The sequence below is a fragment of the Gambusia affinis genome, linkage group LG07 (assembly GCF_019740435.1).
Source record: "Gambusia affinis linkage group LG07, SWU_Gaff_1.0, whole genome shotgun sequence".
In the NCBI taxonomy this organism is placed as follows: domain Eukaryota; kingdom Metazoa; phylum Chordata; class Actinopteri; order Cyprinodontiformes; family Poeciliidae; genus Gambusia; species Gambusia affinis.
This window is the reverse complement of record NC_057874.1, coordinates 18,306,597-18,326,447: the sequence shown is the minus strand read 5'-3', so window position 1 is coordinate 18,326,447 and position 19,851 is coordinate 18,306,597. Positions and strand designations below refer to the sequence as shown.

The 19,851-nt window shown below is 35.4% G+C and overlaps 1 protein-coding gene across 1 annotated transcript; it reads left to right on the top strand.

Moving 5' to 3' along the window:
* The first annotated feature begins 11,195 nt into the window (after positions 1-11,195).
* si:ch73-361p23.3 (tumor necrosis factor receptor superfamily member 4) lies at positions 11,196-15,295 on the top strand. Its single transcript, XM_044121323.1, has 7 exons — positions 11,196-11,332; positions 11,477-11,593; positions 11,766-11,900; positions 11,992-12,058; positions 12,147-12,388; positions 12,469-12,573; positions 13,290-15,295. Exons 1-7 carry the CDS (start codon positions 11,251-11,253, stop codon positions 13,370-13,372), a joined length of 831 nt encoding a protein of 276 aa, XP_043977258.1. The 5' UTR covers positions 11,196-11,250; the 3' UTR covers positions 13,373-15,295.
* Positions 15,296-19,851: the final 4,556 nt, after the last annotated feature.

Sequence of the window (19,851 nt, the reverse complement as noted above, 5' to 3'; positions counted from 1 at the left end):
GATAAACTTGATTATTTCTAGAAAACTGGGAAATGCATAAAGCCTGCATTTATCAGGCAAAGTCTGGGACATCCACATTTTTGTCTTATTAACATATTTAAACAATGTTTTAATTGAACTGTAGGCTCCTGGTGAGATGGCTATTTAGATATATGTTATTTGTAGTTTTGGTAATGCATTTTCTTATTTTCTTTAATATATAAAAAAAAATAAATTCCCTTCTCACCCACCGCGGGTGGTGATTCTTCTTCCTCTTAGCTCGGGTCCTCTACCAGAGGCCTGGGAGCTTGAGGGTTCTGCGCAGTATCTTGGCTGTGCCTAGGACTGCACATTTCTGGACTGAGATGTCTGATGTTGTTCCTGGGATCTGTTGTAGCCACTGTTCCAGTTTGGGGGTGACTGCCCCGAGGGTCCCGATGACCACAGGCACCACTGTGGTCTTCACCTTCCAGGCCCTCTCCAGTTCCTCCCTTAGGCCCTGGTATTTCTCTAGTTTTTCATGCTCCTTTTTCCTGATGTTGCAGTCACTTGGTATTGCCACATCCACCACAACGGCTTTCCTCTGTTGTTTATCCACCACGACTATGTCTGGTTGGTTCGCCCTCACCATTTTGAGGGCGAACCAACCAGACATATATATATATATATATATATATATATATATATATATATATATATATGTATATATATATATATATATATATATATATATATATATCTTTAGAATTTAAACAAATGGGACCAAATAGATGCTGAACATCTGTACGGTCCCATTGAACCTTGAGGAACTCCACATGTTACTTTTTATTTGTTTTAATTTATAGTTACATAAAGACTAAAAATAGTCTTAAATAAGACTCCAATTAGGTAAGTGCTGTGCCTAAAAGTATCACCTAGTTCTTCTTCAACTGGTCTATATTATGATCAACAGTGTTAAATGCAGCGCTGAGAGTGAGAAAGACCAGGACTGACATGGTGCTGTTATTTGTACTGAAGCAGATCTTTACCAACCCACCTACGGCCTCCACCAAAAACTATTTGGCAAGTATAGGAATCATATTGTTATTATTACTGCAAAATGTATTTATCAGGCTTCAAACGCACATCAGTCGAAGAGGCGTTGTTATTTTTCAATTATCTATTATTATTGCTATGGTTCCATGTACTGTGTTTTAATAATAGGAAAATCATCCTAATTAGGATCTTACACAAAAAAAAAACATTTTCCTTATCAATGTTGCTTGTTAGTGTCTGATTCATATAAATACATTTATGCATTTGTAAAACCACAGTTACTGTGTTAGCTTGCGTAGTTTTTCCCAGCTGAAGATTTTCTGCTTTGCTTACAGATAAGATCAGAGTAACCACAGTCTTCCTTCTTTATTATTCCAGAAACAGGTTGCTGATGCTGCTACCGGAAACATACATCAGAGCACATCCTGTGCATCGAGGTATGATTGACTTCACATCATAAAAAGACAGAAAAAGGTTAAAGTTGAAAGACAGTTTAAAGAAATAGTTTTTATGTTAGACATGTGGAGTTTTTATTTATCTAAATGTCAATATCAAGAGATATATCACAATTATATATTTAGGCAGCAATGAAAGACCAATATCCTTTATTTTGTGTGAAGAAACTCCATATATTGCAACTTCATTTTAGGCAAAACTACAATCGATATATTTAAAATGTACATTATTATTACTTATAAAACTTGCACAAATTTCTATAACTCATACTTATATTTAGCTCAATGTTAATTGCAGTGGTAAAAAAGTTTACTTTTTTGAGTTGTTTCCAACAATAGTGTGATACATTTCTTGCAAAGTGGGAATATTTTAATTATGTGTCTTAAATTACAAATGTTATTTTGAATTTTATCTTCCCAGAAAATGCATCATTAGAGATTTTTGCTGTTTCTACAAAACCAAAAGTGGTTTATACGTTATTTTCCTTTCATGAGAATGTAAAATTCTGCAATGATGAGACTGAATTTCTCAGAAGAATATGTGTTGTAATCCCTACATACATGTGAAATTTGTTTAGTGGTTTTGTGTGGAATAAAATTAAGACTACACAGGGTTTGCACAAGACGTACGTTTTAATGGAGAAGTCTAGAATTACTGACTACTTCATTTATTTTCTGGGAAGTGAAGCAAATCTTCAGAGAAATCTACTATAAAAAGAAAATGGTATATGATAATATTCACACAAATGAAATCATACACACAAACCAGAAATGTGCATAAAGTGTAATTAAAATATCTGTAAATGTACTTGATCCAAAAAGAAGAGTTCTGGTTTACTATCTTATGAGCAATAATTTTTGGTGAACTATTCCCCCAGTTTAAAGTAGTAGCTCTTGGTAATCTTCTCTTCATGTGAGGTCAAATAGAAACAAATACTCAGGTTCTTTACTATTGTAAGATGCCTTTCTCCTGGTAATTTCAGGTTGTGATTCATTTCAGCTGTAATTCATTCTCAGAATGATCACAGTTTTCAAAGTAATGTTAAACTGACTTTTGACAGCATTTGAGCAGTGTTACAGAAGTGCCTTTCTTTAAAGAAATCAACCTGTATTTTCGCTCGCACTTATAAGCGTCTTCAAGCCAGAGTGGAGGTGTTTTCGACATCCGTTTACTAAGAAGCATGCTTGTGAGTGGTTGTATCTTGCAGGTTAATCATCAGTGTGTGGTTATTTCCATGTGCACTCCATATGCAAACACACACCGTCATGTTCTTACCGAAAAGCTACTGAGTTTCCGTTACCTTAACCGCGGTGTACTTTTTCCCTCAAAAATAGAGGAAATGGTCCAGATAAAGGTTAGAATAACATAACAAAAATACTTGTAATGTAAATTTGAATTACAGAAGATAATGTTTTGTTTCCTAACTATAACCTCTATTGTAATGGAGACTGCTGAAAAGACTGGAAAACACAGATTTCAATCTTAATCTCCTTATAATAAACAGTACAAAGAAAAACATATTTTTAGTACTTAAATCGCCTTATTGTCTTACAGAGCATTGTATGCCGAAGTAGTTGCTATAACAACCATTTACTTGAAAAGTTCAAGAAGCAAATGCTTGGAAACGAATTTATGCAGTTCACAATGCCTTTATGAGCGAGTTTATGAGATTCTGAGCTAATTACTTCAGAAACAAATTCAAAACTTAGTGTGAGACTGAGGCATTTTTTTCAGTGTTTGGGAACTAATTTTTGCCTCTTATTCAAAAAAATCAGGTTTAAGAAGTCCAAAAATAACACGGGAGGCCACAGAGGCAGAAAATTGTCTGAAATCAGGAGTTAGAAGGAAAACAGTCAGCAGTTTTACTTCCATACAGCAGTTGACTATATGGTGAGCTGAGACAAAGGTTAAAACTGTATTTGAGATTATATTTACCAAACAAATCCAAAACTTGCAGTTGTATGCATCAAGACTGACTTACCAAATAAACTGGGTTGATTCCTTTTTAATTCTGTGGCACTACATTCCAACAGAAAATGAGCAGGACAAAAAAAAAAAGGGAAGACATGCAGCAAATTTCCCAAGATCAGGACTTAAAATCTGGACAAAGTCAAAAACCAACAGCATGCAGAGAGTAACCTCCAAGTTGGATACTTTACCAAAACATTGTTTTACAACCTGCTAGCTTCCAATCAGGGCAATTTCTAAATCTATTAATGTAAGGTTTCTTTTTTTGCTAGGTTACAATACGCCATGCCAGAAACTCATGAATGAAGCCAGTGTTGATATTATGCTTGAGGAACCTGGACAAAGTTTGAGTTACCAGAACCAACATAGTTATTGCATAATATGCACAAAATACTGACTTACCTGGAATGAACTCGCCAACGTTACTATACTTAATTAAAGATGTGACAGTAATCTTGCTAAAGTGTTGCCTTTATCCGAGAAATGTCAGGCTTGATAATGTGGTTTTGTCTCATCATCATCCAAAAACTTAGAGTTTATCCTCAGTGTATAGACAGAGATGTTCTTATGAGGAGTTGTTTGGACTTGGATTGGTTGAGCCTGAATGAATAAATCTGTCATAAGACTCATCCTAGAACATGTTTTTTATCTAGCAGCTGAAATCGAACACTGAAAACAGACAACTGGCCACTCATACTACAAAAAGGATCCGTAATCGATGTAGAGGAAGATATTAACAAAAAGGGCTACAGCTGTTTATACATAGGATCCTAACTTTTTAAAACTATGTGTGAATATTAAAACTTTCTAACTTGTCAGTTTTAGTTACCCTCTTTATTACTAAAATTCCATTTAGATTTCTTAATGAAAGATGGAAATCTTCCAATTTCCACCCAATGTGAGAGCTGCTTGCAGGGATACCACATCCAAAGGCAGCATTGCTGGAGAGAACCAACCCAGTAATACTCTTAATTCAAGAGTTTTCTGCTACCCTCCCCTCCCCTCCCAAACTACATCATTGCTATTATTTCTGTAAACGTTTTGCTGTTGCTATGCTTCATATTCCAGACAGACAGTCATATGTTTCACTGATGTTGTGGTGTTTTCCTGCTTTAGCTATGTGTAGCACTACAACATATAAAGCTTCATTTACCGTGTCATTTATAATACTAAAAGTATGAACTTTCTACAACAACTACTAAAATAAAAATAAAACAAAAACTCATGTTTGTGGCAGTGGAGCATATTTTAGGTCCAGCCCATGAAAATCCCATTTTTATGGTCATTTAGTAAAATTTTTGTTGACTAAGACTATCTCCTTGCCCACTATAACTTTGGGCAGTGAAAATCTCTGAATTTTATTTCTGGCACTGGCGTGGGAAGGTTGGCAGAAGTTCCCAGTTACGTTTTCATTTCTTTTCACCTTCAAGTCACAGCCAAGAGCTTTGGCACGTCTCTCTCTTTGAAAAGCCCTGCTCCAACTCATTGTAACTGCATACAAAGATGTTCTTACACCAAAGGGATATTTAGTCCCTCTAATGACCTCTGGGTTTGCCTTTGGATCTCCTTGCAGTGGGATTTGACCTGGAAAACCTCAGGATGCAGATGCATGATCTCCTTTAACAGACGTTTCCATTTTATGCAGATCCAAAAATGTGATTCCAGAGAGCAGAGTGAACTGGCTTCCTAAGAAGGAAGACAATAAGGAAAGAACTATGCATAATAAAGTACAGCTTTGACAAGATGAGGTCTGCAGTCACACCCTGCATTTGGACAAGGTAAGAGCACACACACACCCACACACGCACACACACACACGCCCCAGACACACACTCCAACCACTGCACATCTCTGAGGATATTACACACAGTGTAAAAGTTAAGTTATTTATTATAATTCTTGGGTGATAAAAGACAACTAAAACAGTTTTGCTGTTTAATTGAATGTGTAGAAACTTTGATTACTCTGCATAAATAAGAAAGTGATGAAACAAATACATGGAACAATTTTAAAACTAGGTAATGAAATAAAATAAAAAAATTAAAATAAAGGAATAATAATGTACAGCCACATTCATTAAATTAGAATGTGTATACATGAAAAAACGTTTTTAGGAGTTTATGCAGATTCATTACACACAGACTGATGTGGGCTTAATAAATAGTATGTTTATTTCTTGGTTAAAGTTGTTATTTTCTAAAGGTAATTTTAATGTAACAAACAAACCTCAATTGTATGCATAATCTGAGTCATTTTCTGAGTATGACTGTATAAGAAGAGAAATTTAAAGATGCAATAATGATTCTATGTAAATGCCTGATGGGTCTTTGACATCTTTTTCTTTAATGAATTAACCAATGCAACTGCTTAGGCAACATCCTCAGTCACAACCTGAAACTACTGACCTCCTTTGTGGGGAATGATGGTTAGAACAGAAAGAGCTAGAGTCAATGAAATTACTAGTTCAAAGATCAGACAAACATGTTTCACTGAGGTGAATAAGAACCTCATGCACTGTTAGACTTTTTATTGTAATTTTACAGTACCTTACTGGCAACACTGTTGCCAGTAAGTTACTGTAATTACCATTCTACAGTACCTTACTGGCAACAGTGTTGCCAGTAAGGTACTGTAGTTGCCATTCTACAGTAACTTACTGGCAACTTACTGGCAACTTACTGGCAACAGTGTTGCCAGTAAGTTACTGTAATTGACATTCTACAGTAACTTACTGGCAACTTACTGGCAACAGTGTTGCCAGTAGGTTACTGTAATTACCATTCTACGGTACCTTTACTGTCATGATATTTCACAGTTAATTTTTACTGTGAGTGTGCTTTGCAGTTATAACTGCTTTACTGTAAATGTAGTTTATAGCATAAAACTGTAAATGTATTTTATAGTAAAGCTGGTCTACTGTAAACTTGTTTCACAACATAATGTCAGTTTTACTGTAAATTAAAGTTTAAATTTTTTAATACAAGAATATTTTACCATAAACCGAAAAATTTAATAAAAGAAATTTTAGTCCAAGTACTGTGAATAAAAACAGGTATTTATTTTCAGCAGATTTGTTGAAATAAAATCCATTTATATATTCACAATGTCATAAAGAACAATGTCACAATACAATATAATGTGCTATAAAACAACAAAACCATAGAACACACTACAGGTCATGTCAATATTTTTATGGCACATGTATGTAGCAACATGAACATGTGCATCAAGTACCAGCCATAAACTATTAAAAGACTATAGAATATACTTAACTTCATTTGAATATGAACTGTATTTCATTCAATATGGACACTTGAATGCATCTGGATCCAATAACAGTAACAATCTTTACATAACCTTTTCTATTTGTTGCACACTGTACAACAAAAAACAACTAAAAAAATTGGGCACTACAAATTTTATGTACCACATCAGGTATGCACCAACATGAACACGTATATCATTCAAATGGTGGACAGTCAAAAACCAGCAGAGGCTGCATTGTCAGAAAGCAGTTAACAGAAGCTTAAATGTGCACTGTTACACAATACATCACAATAACAGTGCAAGTGTGATAATGTACTGTATGGTAGGCATTCATATCAATAAATATTGTTATATCAGATGCATTTCCTACATTAGAAGAACTTTTATTCCATTCACAAACAAAATCAGTGAGATCCATCTTGTGGAAGCTGAACTGTAAAGAATAAGACGATGTGGGAGGTCATGAGATGGTCAGGAAGTTATCTACATTTTCAAATCAACAGGAAGGCTGACAAATTAAGCTGAAGTGACAATGTCCAAATGCATAAAACCATTGGCATAAAGCAGCATTAAGGTGATAATTTGTTTAAAAAAAAATCAATTGCACTGAAGTGATAATAGAAGCTGCATAAAGAATGAGCAGGACTGGCTTCACTTCAGGGTTTTGGATTGTTTATGGCAAAAGCAGTCAGTCAGTCTTCACTAATTCAAACGATTGCGTACTGTATTGAGACCCTGCAAATGTCCCCAAGGAGACGATGAAGTACAACATGTCATAACAATCTTTTTAGTCATTTTGTTGGTGGACAATAAAGACAATAAAATAATAAACATTTGGTAAAATGCTTACCTAGTTGGAAGTCCTCTATTCAAATTCAGCGAGTCGTTGAAGGAAGGTGTTGATCCGGGAGTTGACACTGACTACTTTCCTCTTGACAAGACTTCCCGTCTTGCGGCTTGTACTGACTTTGGCTGTGCATTTGGTACCAACATCTGGATTGATCCTCACAAAGAATCTTTTAACAGAAATAAAATATATTAATTGTATTTTTTAAAATGTAGACATACAATACAGCAATCAGCTATGGTTCTTCATCATCAGTCAAACTGTCATTAAATTTAATTCATAAATGGCTTGGTGTAGAGTACTTACCATTGTATCATCTCCAGCAGGTGGATGCTGACTCCTGATACTCCAGATTGAAGACATAATATGACTTAAAAAAGACAGCAAGGACACTGGCAAAGTCATGTAGTTGCTCAGGCTTGAAAAATACCTTCTCCTCCATACTGACCATCCACCGGGTTGCACACATCAAGCTATTTCCTAAAATAGACAAACCCTTGTCAGGCTAACACTAGTGAGTAAAAGTACAGACTACCATAACTATTACATACATTGCTACAAAAAAATTATAGTGATAGAAAATATTCCTCTTACCAAGCATGATTACCCTTGGTGTCGTAGGTAAGGTCATTTCCATCTCAACAGACATCTTGGTGGAAGATACCTTTAAAACATAAAAGGAAAACTCTTAAATATGAATTACTGGTAGTAATTTATATTTAAAGGACCAGTTCACCCAGATTACAACAGGTTTTTGAGAACCTCACCCCAGAGACTAGACTAGACTTTACCCCTACATCCTGCAACCACTCTGAAACAACGGATGTGAATGACAGTTTGTGAGGCTAAATGCATTTTTTAAAGCATTACATTCCACAAATACAGTATCTGAATGGCTAAGTACAATATGGGTTAATGAAATGAAATGTTTGTGATTTGGGTGAATTGATACCTTTAACAAATTAATTGAACAATTCTGATTTAAGATGTGTGTTTTAAGTTAAGAGTCGATATAAAATTACATCAACCAAGATGAAGATTGAGTCCTCTTTTTCTTCGAAATGTTTTCTTTTTCTCTGACGGAAGTAGGACATTGCTCTATTCCACAACGAAACTGATAATTAGCTGTGTGTTGATGTTTCTTCACATGACTACAAAATTCTCTAAATTATGAAGTACAAATACTGCAGAATTTACACCTGTACATAGTTGCACCTGTTAGTACTGACTTAACTTTAAATTTGCAAGAGCATGGTTTAAACAGGTGAACAGTCCTTATATGGAACCAGGCTTGGAAATTAACTTTTTTGTCCACCTGCCACTGTGGCTGAACCAACTCAAAAAATAACAGAAACCACTTGAATGTTTTCCACCTTTGTCCTCATTTACAGACTCTTATACACTATGTTGGAGATGTAATGCTACTTTAGCAGGCTAACTAGCTGTAGCAAGCTCAAAGTTATAGATTAGGTTAGCTGCTCCTCTACATTTCCAGACTATTTTGTGGCTTCAAATATGTTTGAAGAGCTGTCTTTTTACCTGTTGTCTTGTCTTTTCAAGAGTTGAAACTATGTTAGCACTCAGCAGGACAGAACTGCACAGCCACTTGGAGGAAAAAGCTTGGGAGTTAAAAAAGTCATCTGACAAAAAAAAAAAAAGAACAAGTTAGAATTCATCCTTGTTGACCTAGCTAATCTGCACTCTTAACATTTGCAAGGTCATGGTTTAAACAAATGAACAGTTATTAGATTATTTTATTATCTAATAAAATAATTAGATAATTAGTTATTAGTTATTTTTTTAAAAAAGGGGGATCAATTATCAGTTAACGTTATATTGTTCGACAAAGGATGCAACAACAATGCTAACAGACACTCAGCACTGAGCTTATCTCAACCCAAAGCTAGTCGTTCGAGGAAGATTTAGCGGCAAAAGTCAAACTAAAACCTTCTAAAATTAGCACCTTAGCTAACGTTAATTCCAGCTCAAAAAATAACACCATCATATTTTTCTATCTTTCACCTCATGCTAAGTTATAGCATTACAGCATGATGCTATAAGTTACGTTAGCTCCATCTAAAATGTACATATCCAGATTAGGTTTTGGCTTCAAACAGTTTTCTAAGAAGTGTTTTTTTACCTGTATTGCGAAGAGCTGAAGCAGTGTGAGCCCACAGCACGGCGACAGAGCTGCACTTGCACTTGGACGGAAAAAGCTTCGGAGTTTAAAACAAACGTCATCAGAAAAACGTTGGAAGCGAAGCCACCCTTGATGACGTAGCCAGATAAACTGCATATTAATGTTAGCTAGGATGTGAAAAAAACAAAAGTACATGCTCTCTTTCTGCCTTAAAAATATGTTAACCACTAAAGGAGTAAAAATACAGAAACAGGGAACCACGATGAAACATCTATGATGACCGTTGGAAATCAAATAGAATTCTTACATGGCCAGCGCAAAGACATTATAAGTGCAGTACCACTACTGCAATGTGTAAACAGTAAATTACGGCAACTTCAAAACATACAGTAAGTTAATGTAATACTATGTACTACACCCATAATGCAATGCAAATTACAGTAACTAATTGTAAAGATGTTTTATGTTAGTTTTACTGGGCATTTTGTGGTATTTAGCTGTAAAAAATACAGTAAAGGCTAACAGTGCAAGACATTATAAATACAGTACCACTACTGCAATGTGTAAACAGTAAAATACTGCAACTTCAAAACATACAGTAAGTTACTGTAATACTATGTCCTTTACCCATAATGCAATGCAAATTACAGTAACTAATTGTAAAGATGTTTTATGTTAGTTTTACTGGGCATTTTGCGGTATTTTGCTGTAGAAAATACAGCAAAGGCTAACAGTGTGGTTTGAACATTTTAAAACCTGACTAGAACATTTTTATGACTGATGGTTTTACCTGCCCAGTAAGCAATGTGTCACATTGGCCTAAGTGTGGAGAAGCAAAAATATGAGCTGCTTTTTCAGCAGGTCAAGCTGTACCAGCATTTCTTTATTAAAGGAAAAAGGATTAGTTGATGGATGTAGCATGTGAATCCAGAGTTAGACAAGGAGGGATTAGTCTGGTGGGCTTTAAAGCACAAAAATAATTAATAAAACAGATTTATATGTACAAAGAGAAAATGTAAACAACAGTGGATCTAGTGTGGAGCCTTGTTGAACACCTCTGAGAAGTCATTAACCTTCATGGAGAAATTGTAATTTAACACAGAAGGACAGTATTAATAACTCAATCCCCACAAAAAGGATCAGGTTTTGTTGGTTTTGTTTTTTATTTTTTGTTACTATATTTTTAGAGACACATAACTTTATCCCTTCTAAGTTTCTATGTCATAAGATTTATTTTTATGGCAATTCGCAATCTTTTTTTAAATTAAAATAATAAAAAAAGAGAAATTGTTTAAGCTTATTAATGGGGATAGTTATGAATGAGTTTTGAAGTTATGAATGTAAATAAATCATATGCTTTTGAAATTAGTTTTAGCTTAAAAGCTGTAGATTTTCAGAAATCCAACCATAAGACTGACATAGTGGGTTGGGTTTTTTTTTTTATGGGGAAAAGATGACGTGAAGCCTATTTAAAACCCACAATAGTGTTCCTGTTTCACAACCGGGTGGAGCTGTGAACAAACAACCTTGTGTCACGACTCACAGAGAACGACTTAACATGTTTCTGTTCAGTCTGCTCCTATTCATTTTGACTCTTAATGTGTTTATTGTTGATTTGGATGCAGCAAGATGTAATAAAGGTAGGAAAAATAAATAACCCTTTGGGTGTTTTTTAAATTTTTTTCTTGTTCTGTGTAATGATGTAGAATTCTTTTATTTCTGTCTGTTTTCTGAAGTACTTAGAAGTTAAACTTTTGTTTTTCTCCAACTTGTGAAATATGTAGGTGAGAAATTGAAGGAATCTAGAGGCAAAATAGTATGTGAGCCTTGTGGGAAAGGAACTTTTCGGGCAACACCAAAGGATTCTAAAAGCTGTGACGCATGCACACTGTGTGATGAAGGTAGAAGTAAAAACCTTGCTAACATGTACTGACTAAAAACTCTTCTATGAACAGCCAATGACAAAAGTGCAAACATTGAATGAAGCCTTCTGTCCTTTAGCTTCTTTTTACAAATTAAACCAACGACTCTGTAGTTTAAATCCTAAAATGTATTATTTTTGGGGTTTTACAGAATCAGGAAGCTCAATCAAAGAGATATGCACCCCAGTAAAAAATACTGTATGTGGATGTCGCGAGGGCTTTGTTCCATTTTCAAGCGATTCAAGCATCTGTAGATGTGATATAGGCTCTGGACTGGAAAATGGAGGTAAGGTATAGACTCAGACAAATTTCTTATGTTCTTTTATTTGATCCAAAGGCTGAACCTTAATGAAAAATGTTACTTTTCCCACTGGCAGTTTGTTCAAAGTGCAAGGAAGGTTATTTCACCAAAGAGATTGACAGACCATGTCAAAAATGGAAAGAGTAAGTTTCAATAGCTGCACACCATTTGAAACCTCAAGTACACATGTAGCTAAAGACTGTTGTTTTTGTCTTTGTTATGTTATTGCAGCTGTAAGTCTGCAGGGATTAAACAGGCTGGAAACTCAACCTCTGACGTCGTGTGTAATGAGATGATAAATGATAGTCAGACCACTGTAGCCCACACAGCAATCAAAGCAGTTTTCCCTTCACTTTCATCAACACGTCGTCCACATGAGGGGGCTCCAACACAAACACTCTCGAGTACCACCACAACTACAGTTCAGACCTCTACTGTGAGAGTCATAACGCAGCCCACAAGCATTCACATAGGTAAGACTTTTCCTGCTTTCTGTCACGCTCAGATTCTAGGGTGATGTAAGCTGTAGCTGGACTGTCTCATTTTATTCCAGGTACGGCCATTCTCATTTTGGGAATTGCTGGGCTGCTCGTGCTGACAGCAATTACCTGCAAGCTGCATGTTACCCCCTGCTGGCAGTCAAAACCAGCAGTACAGAGTAAGTTAAAAGCAATCTGGGTCCACAGGTCTTAAATTAGTGAACAAATATACAGCTATGGAAAAAAGTGAGATGACTTCACTGAACATCTCCTGGTTGTTCTCCATAATATTGATTTCTGAACTCTTCCCGAGTTAAAACATTTGTATTGTTGTTTCTAAATGAATATGAACTGAATCCACAGCATGGATTATTTGAGTCTGAAAGCTTTGCGTCTTTTTGCTATTTTGACCAATTTTCATTTTCTGCAAATAAATTCAGAATTTATGATTGGAATTTCAGAGATATGTTGTCAGTAGTTCATAGAATAAAAGAACTATGTTCATTTTACTCAAACCTTTACCTATAAGCAGTAAAGTCAGAGAAACTGCTCATTTTAAGTGGCCTCTTAATTCTTTTCAGAACTGTATATATTAATTAAGCGCAAGAACATTGAAGACACATATAGCAAAAAAGATCATTCAGTTTTTATACTGGAATAAGATGCTAGTGTGTTTCTCCTGCGCAGGTGATTGTCCATTTTAACTTACCATCAGAAAATGCATTATTTAGTAAATAAAAACACTTGTATGCATTTTATTGACTGTATAAGTTTTGTTTTTTTAAGTGTTTTTTGATTTAATAATCAAGGATGGTTTGGCATAGCATAATGGAAAATAGTGGAAAATGTTTCCTAATTAGCTTTTTCTTGATCATATGTACATTTTTGTTTGCAGCCAAGGACTCTTTGTGTCGGAGGCCAGTTGAGGAAAGCGGTGATGGCAGTGAGTCCTCTTTGAAACTAAACCCAGAGCCGTGAGATGAAGTTTTTCTTTGACCAAAATCCTCATTTCATACTTCAGAGAGCCATCCCTGGAAAAGTTTAACTTACTGCAGACCCCTCAGATCCTCCTTGTATTGTTTGTTGTGTTTTACATGAAACAGACAACATCTGCATTGTAACAGGTGTGTATTTAATCTGTACTGTGGTCAAAATTTGACTGTATGTTCTGTTGTAATACAGTGTAGGATTATTGAATTATACCTCGCTTTTTAAAACTGTGAAACCATTCAAGGTAGACATTAGTATTCTTGATGTTATACTTCTTAGGAGGAGTTATTATGGCTGACATGGTGAATATGTTTTTTTCCTGATAAGTATACATTTGCCAATACTACCTGGTGAATTTTCTTTTATATGCATTTATATGCAGATTTTATAGACCTTCTGCTGACATTATACATGCTCTAATAGGGCTGGGACAACTCTGAGAAATACGCACTTTGAACAATAATGTGGGTAGAAACTATAAAACATACCCCATGGAAATGTAAAAAAAAAAACTATTGAACAAAATTTCTCTTTTTCATTTACATTGTTTTTAAGTTTCTTTCTTGTGTTATTCGGTGTTTTCTTGGTCTGTTCCAACAGTCGCATGTCTCTTTTGCACAAGATAAAAAAAAAAAAAAGCAAATCTGTTTTCAGAAATATGTGGGGTGAGGGAAAGTACCACATGGAGCAAAAGAGTTGCCTCCTCTGTTTTCTTGTTCTGGTGTTTGGAAAGACTGATGTAGTAAATGTGAATACTTTCATGTTGTTTGTGCCTTGCTGGAAATTTTTTTCAGATTAGTGCAGTCAGAGGAGTATGAAACTTTGCCCTAATTATCTTTCACCATTTACCAGATGAGCACTAAGTAGCTTCATGCCTGGTTGAGTCTCGATTGTAAAATCGACCCGAAAGGAAACTGCACATATGTTGATTCATTCTAAGAATTGAAGGTTCCTTTCAAGAAGGTGGTATTGGTTTAGGTAGGGAAAACATTTAAAAATACCATGACTGGATTAATTTTGTATTTGTTTATTTTATTTTACAATAAAAATGAACATGTTACATATGCAGTGTAAAGTAAAGTGTACTCCATTCCAGTTTTTCTGAAAATGTATTATTTATTGAAATAATATCACTTATACTGATGTAAAGTTATGAACATTTTACTTCTGTAGCTTTTTGAACTATGTATGACTACTGGTGGTTTTTATACCGATGACGCATCTCTCTCTAGACAAGGGAGAGACACCACAATGGAAAAAACACAAAGTAAAACAAAAACTATTCTCTGTGGAATCCTAAATAGTTTTTCTGCTCATTTTCAAGTTAGTTCAATGGGGATGAGCGCCCTCATGTGGTATGTAAGGTTTAGGCACTGTAAAAAAAAAAAGAAGAAAACATCTGAGACTATTTTTGTATTTTTTTTTTAGAAGTCTTTTTAGTTTAAAATCTAGAGCTGGATAATAAAATGAAAAAGGATCTTGTTAGTGAAATCTTATAAAAGAGGAAAATTTAATGGTTTTCTGGAATGAAATCTTCCCCAGCTCAATATTTTAAGTGTTCTATAAAAGTTGTATTTTTTTTAATTTTAAATTTTATTATTTACCATTGATGGATTGAGTTGCACAAGGTGTGACTTACCTTGTGGTCCTATTAAAGCAAGAACCACCATGGCTTCTGAAAGTGAGGTTCTGCTGCAGACAGAATAACAGATGAAAGAGTAACTCCCCCAAACTGGGTGTAAATGTCACTGATCCAGGAAGTTAGTGTGCAGTTTCAGAGAAATTAAGCAGACTTTACACAGAACAAACCTGTTTGGGGTTTTTTGAGTTGTAGCCTGACTTACTAGCACTTGAAGATAAATATCATCCATTTATTCACGTCTATATATATATCTGGTTGTTTGTTTTCTTATCAATTTGTACGTTTTTGCTTAATGTGTGAGTACGACAAACTGGTGTCTATATTCTGTATATTATTTGAGTAAAAATGTATTGATCTCTGAATAAGCCTTTGTGACTTTCTTTGTGCTAATTCTGTAAATTTAAGACGGTTATCTGTGTGCTTTTTAAATTCCCTAACCCTTATTTTAAGTAGTTGATTAACATTACAATATCCACTGTGCACATCACAGTATGGTGCTTTTCAAATATTCTTCTCTGTTACCAGTTGAACTTGACCTTATTATAATCACACTGATCATACATAACATTATGATTACTGAAAAAGTGAACATAAACAGGATGGACCATTGGATTTGAGCCAGTTTCCTACTCACACAACAACAAAAACAATAAAAGGATAAAGTACACTCTTCAAGCTGTCTCTGGTTAGAACTTATGGGCTAAGGTTCATTATCGTTATCATTTTCTTGTTTTCAAATAGCTTCATAATGGAAGATAATCTTATATTTTCAGAAATTCATGTCAACTAACATGAACTCATCCATTTTATTAAAAAAATTAGCATACAGTTTTAAAAACATCACATATTTGGATTTGATTTGAGGACTATACCTTGGTGGTTGTCAACTGGACCAGGATATGTTAGGCAACAAAGGAATATTTGATCATCAAAGGTGTTGGAAGTAAGATAAATGGGCAGATAGTTATCATTTCCAAAACTGCAGTTCTTGTGTCCTTGTCTATTAAAAGTGATCCTTAAAGGACGTGATTTGAACAGGCATCAGCATGGTGGCCATAAAAGTCAAAGTAATGTAGCTCAAACCTTGGAAGAGGTTTGTGATGGTTCTAATAAAACCATCACAGCATGAATCACAGTTTGTTGTGGCTACACAGGCATGGATCAGTCAGTGGGTCCATGCCGATATGACAATCTTTGGGTTTGTAAATTGTGATGATTTTATGGTTTTGGATTTTCATGCTGTTTTGAACTGTGGTCCCTGTTGCATTGTGGTTGCCCGCTTCCTTTCATGCATTCTGTGCCATTTACTTCCTTTATTCTTGTGAGGTCTGTCGCTGTGATCCTTTGTCACCTTTGTTTGAGTATCGTTAGTTACACATAAAGGAGAAAATACAAAGAAAGGCGATTAAAAGTGGTCTGTTAACTAAATATCTTTCTTTTCAACCTGACAAAAGAAAAGCTAATTAATCTGGAAAAAACATTTCATTTTTGCAAACAGCAAACTTATGCATTAGCTGCAAGGCTACATAAAACATATATGATTTTTTCTGATTAGTCATACAAATCTCCATTCTCCCACAAAGGAAAAATACCACAAAAAAGGTTGGGTAAATGACAAACACTCTTCACTGGGTTGAATGAAGTGAAATTTGTGGTAGGTTTGAATGACATTTTTTGGTTTTCTTTATCTTCGACTCACACACAACTTTTGAGCTCAAGAATATAATTTTCTTTTATACATAATGCCACTAACATCTTTTTTTTTTCTTGTCTTACTTGACATTTCTAACACAGGGGCATACAATCTGCCTCTAAACTCTTGTTTCATACCTGTATGCTTCAGTTTTGCACTTTCTAGTTGCATGTGAAGAGACGTTATATAGGTCTGTCAGCCATCGCCTGCACTCTGGTCTACAGAAGGGGGTGTCCATGTGTATGGAAGAAATTGCTTCCACAGTGTCATCACTGCCATTTGTGGTTTTATACCGACAGACTCCTCCGACTACTGTTTGAACTACGTAAATGCTAATCATTGGCTATACGTCACATCCTAAAGCAGGTGTTTCACTGCAGCTGTCTACGTGTGTGGTTATGTAATATCTTTAAGAAACCGAAAAGCTGTGGTGGTACAGCTACAGATCACGAAGTTTGAAACAAGAGCAAACTCAGACGGCAGCAAAACAGGAACAGAGAATCAGATAAAAGAATTACTGCAAATACATGGTGATGAGAAAGGAATGTATTCGGCCCAGTGAAGCACTGAGGCATTACCATCTGTCACCTTGATCTCCATCTGTGGGAATGGCTTCAGCATATATGATGCACTCAGAATACCCTATGCTCAACCTGGAGAACAAACAGAGACTGTAACTCTGCCAACACAGAGAAACCAAGTATGAAAATCAATTATTAAAGGAAGAAAGAGGTTTCAACTAAAATTTTAAATTTGATTGGTAAACTAGACCCATTCCAGATGCCAAATAACAAATGTAGTTAGCATTTTGGGAGCTTAGGCAACTGAACATTTCAAAACTACTTTATACACTTTAGTTTATTGCTTTTATAAATTGTGGAGTACTCAGACCAACATTTAGTTTTATACTTTTAATATCAGAGAAAGACCTGAGAAACTCCTGTTAGTTTACTTAGCAACCCAGAACAAGAATCAAATATGGAGAACCAACATTTAGCTTTATACAAATCTAAAACTGAACCCAGGACAATTGGAACCAACATTTAGTTCTACACCTCTGTAACTTTTTTGTCTTTCTTTTGGCTTTTTTGTTTTGTTAATATTTCCTTCTAATTTATGTAAAGTACTTTGAACTGACTTGTTGCTGAAAATGTGCTATATAAATACAATTACCATACCTTTTCTTACCTTACTTGGTTTCAGGCAGTGAAATACAAAACCTGGCTTTGTCTAATTGGCTGTTACTCCCAGTTTTGCTTTGTTGCCCAGCCTGACTAAAATTCTACAATTCACAGTCACTAACTAGATTACTTTTACTTTATGTGGATGCACTATGTTTAACAGTAGGCTTAGACTTCCTAGCCCAAGTACTGGCCTGCTGATGTCTAAAAAAACTATGAACCTTGTAGTTTCACTTCTGGAAATATGGGATACCCATATATGAAATTATATATGTAGACCGCAACATGGTGTATTATGCACTTATAGGATGAGCTAAACATCTTTTGTCTTGTAAATATTACCGGCTAAAATGATATTTGGAAATCAATGATTCATCACGTCTCTGGAGGGCCCTGCATTGTTTGGGCTCTGAGGAAGTCTCCTATGGTGTCAAGGCTTTAGAGTATGACCAATGTGTTCATAAATGTGACCAAATTTCTCAATAGTGCTTAAAAAAAAGGAGGTTCCACTAGTGCTACTGAGAAAAAAAAGTCTGTGATGCAGACATACATTACACCCATATTGTAGTCTAAGCCAATCAGAGATTTCTCTTCCAGTCTGGTTCCTTTGTGTTGTGCTGCTGGTAATTATGCTGTTCTATCTGTGCCTCTAACCTCAATGCACAGCCACCAACCTGAGTATGCAGGGACACTAATGCACATGTATATGTGAACAACAATTTGTCAAATGTGCACTCAAACCTCACACATGCTTGCTCAATACATGTTCTGGCATGTTCTCCACTCCGACTCTCCTCGTTTTCGGCCTGATGTATTTGTTTGAAAATTAGCAAAGTGCATGTAAATGAGCCTCTCATAATGCCTCCTGGTTCTAATACATTTAGAATTGAAACACTGAAAAAGCACATAAAAAACATTGCTTTGCCCAAGCGACCGCTCTCTCCGCAGTCTTTAAATAAGATACTTGTCAAATATTTGATTAGATTTTACAATGCACAAAGGAAATCCAGATGTCCCATGTTTTCACCCTTTCAAACATGCATCAAACATTGCAGCTACATGAATGTAGTTTCAAAGCCAACTACATTGTGAGTATATATGCTTGATCAATGAAGCAGGTGGAGCAACCGTTCCCCAGTGGGTCACTAAAATATGTTTTTTTTATTGGCACAAATGTCTGTAAACAAACTTATTTGCAATACTGTGCTTGTATTGTATATATTTTTTTAAATTTACTTTAGTGCAGTTGTGTGCATGTATGATGTGTTCTTTATTATATACGTCAACATAAGTTTCAGCAGAGACAGATTTGTTTTGTTTTTTATTTAGTTGGGTGGGTGCACTTAAAAGGGCTGCACAGTGGTGCAGTTGGTAGAGCTGTTGCCTTGCAGCAAGAAGGTCCTGGGTTTGAGAGGCTTCCAGGTACAGCAAGAATTTCGCAATGAGTGATCCACATGAATAATTTGTGATGAGTCCTACGGGGTTAAAGGCCAATGAGATCTCTGGGGAAACCACTGGAGACTCATGGATTGTGGCGGGTTTCGTGCTTCATTGTCCTCTTAAAATTTACTTGTAGAGTTGATGGTTCCCCCAAAGTATTTTTGAGTTGTCGAATTGCTCAGTGTAATTTTCTGCCATTTAATGGTGCAAACATTTGGCTTACTGAGGATTCATTTCAGCATGTCTAAAGGCTGAGTCTCATTTGCCAGGAAACCCCAAGCTAGAGACGACAGGTATGTCAGACCACAATGACAGCAGGCTAAGAGCAGTATGCTTTTAGTATGCTTTTAGTTTTAGCACGTAGTTGTGGAGTTTGCACTTCTACATAGAGGGACTGCAAAATCACATTGTTCTCCTCCTTTACTCTCTACAAAACTAGAGAATAAAACAACAGCCTACCTCAAAACAACGGCCTACCTCATTTTTTTTGCAAAAAGTTATATATTTTTTT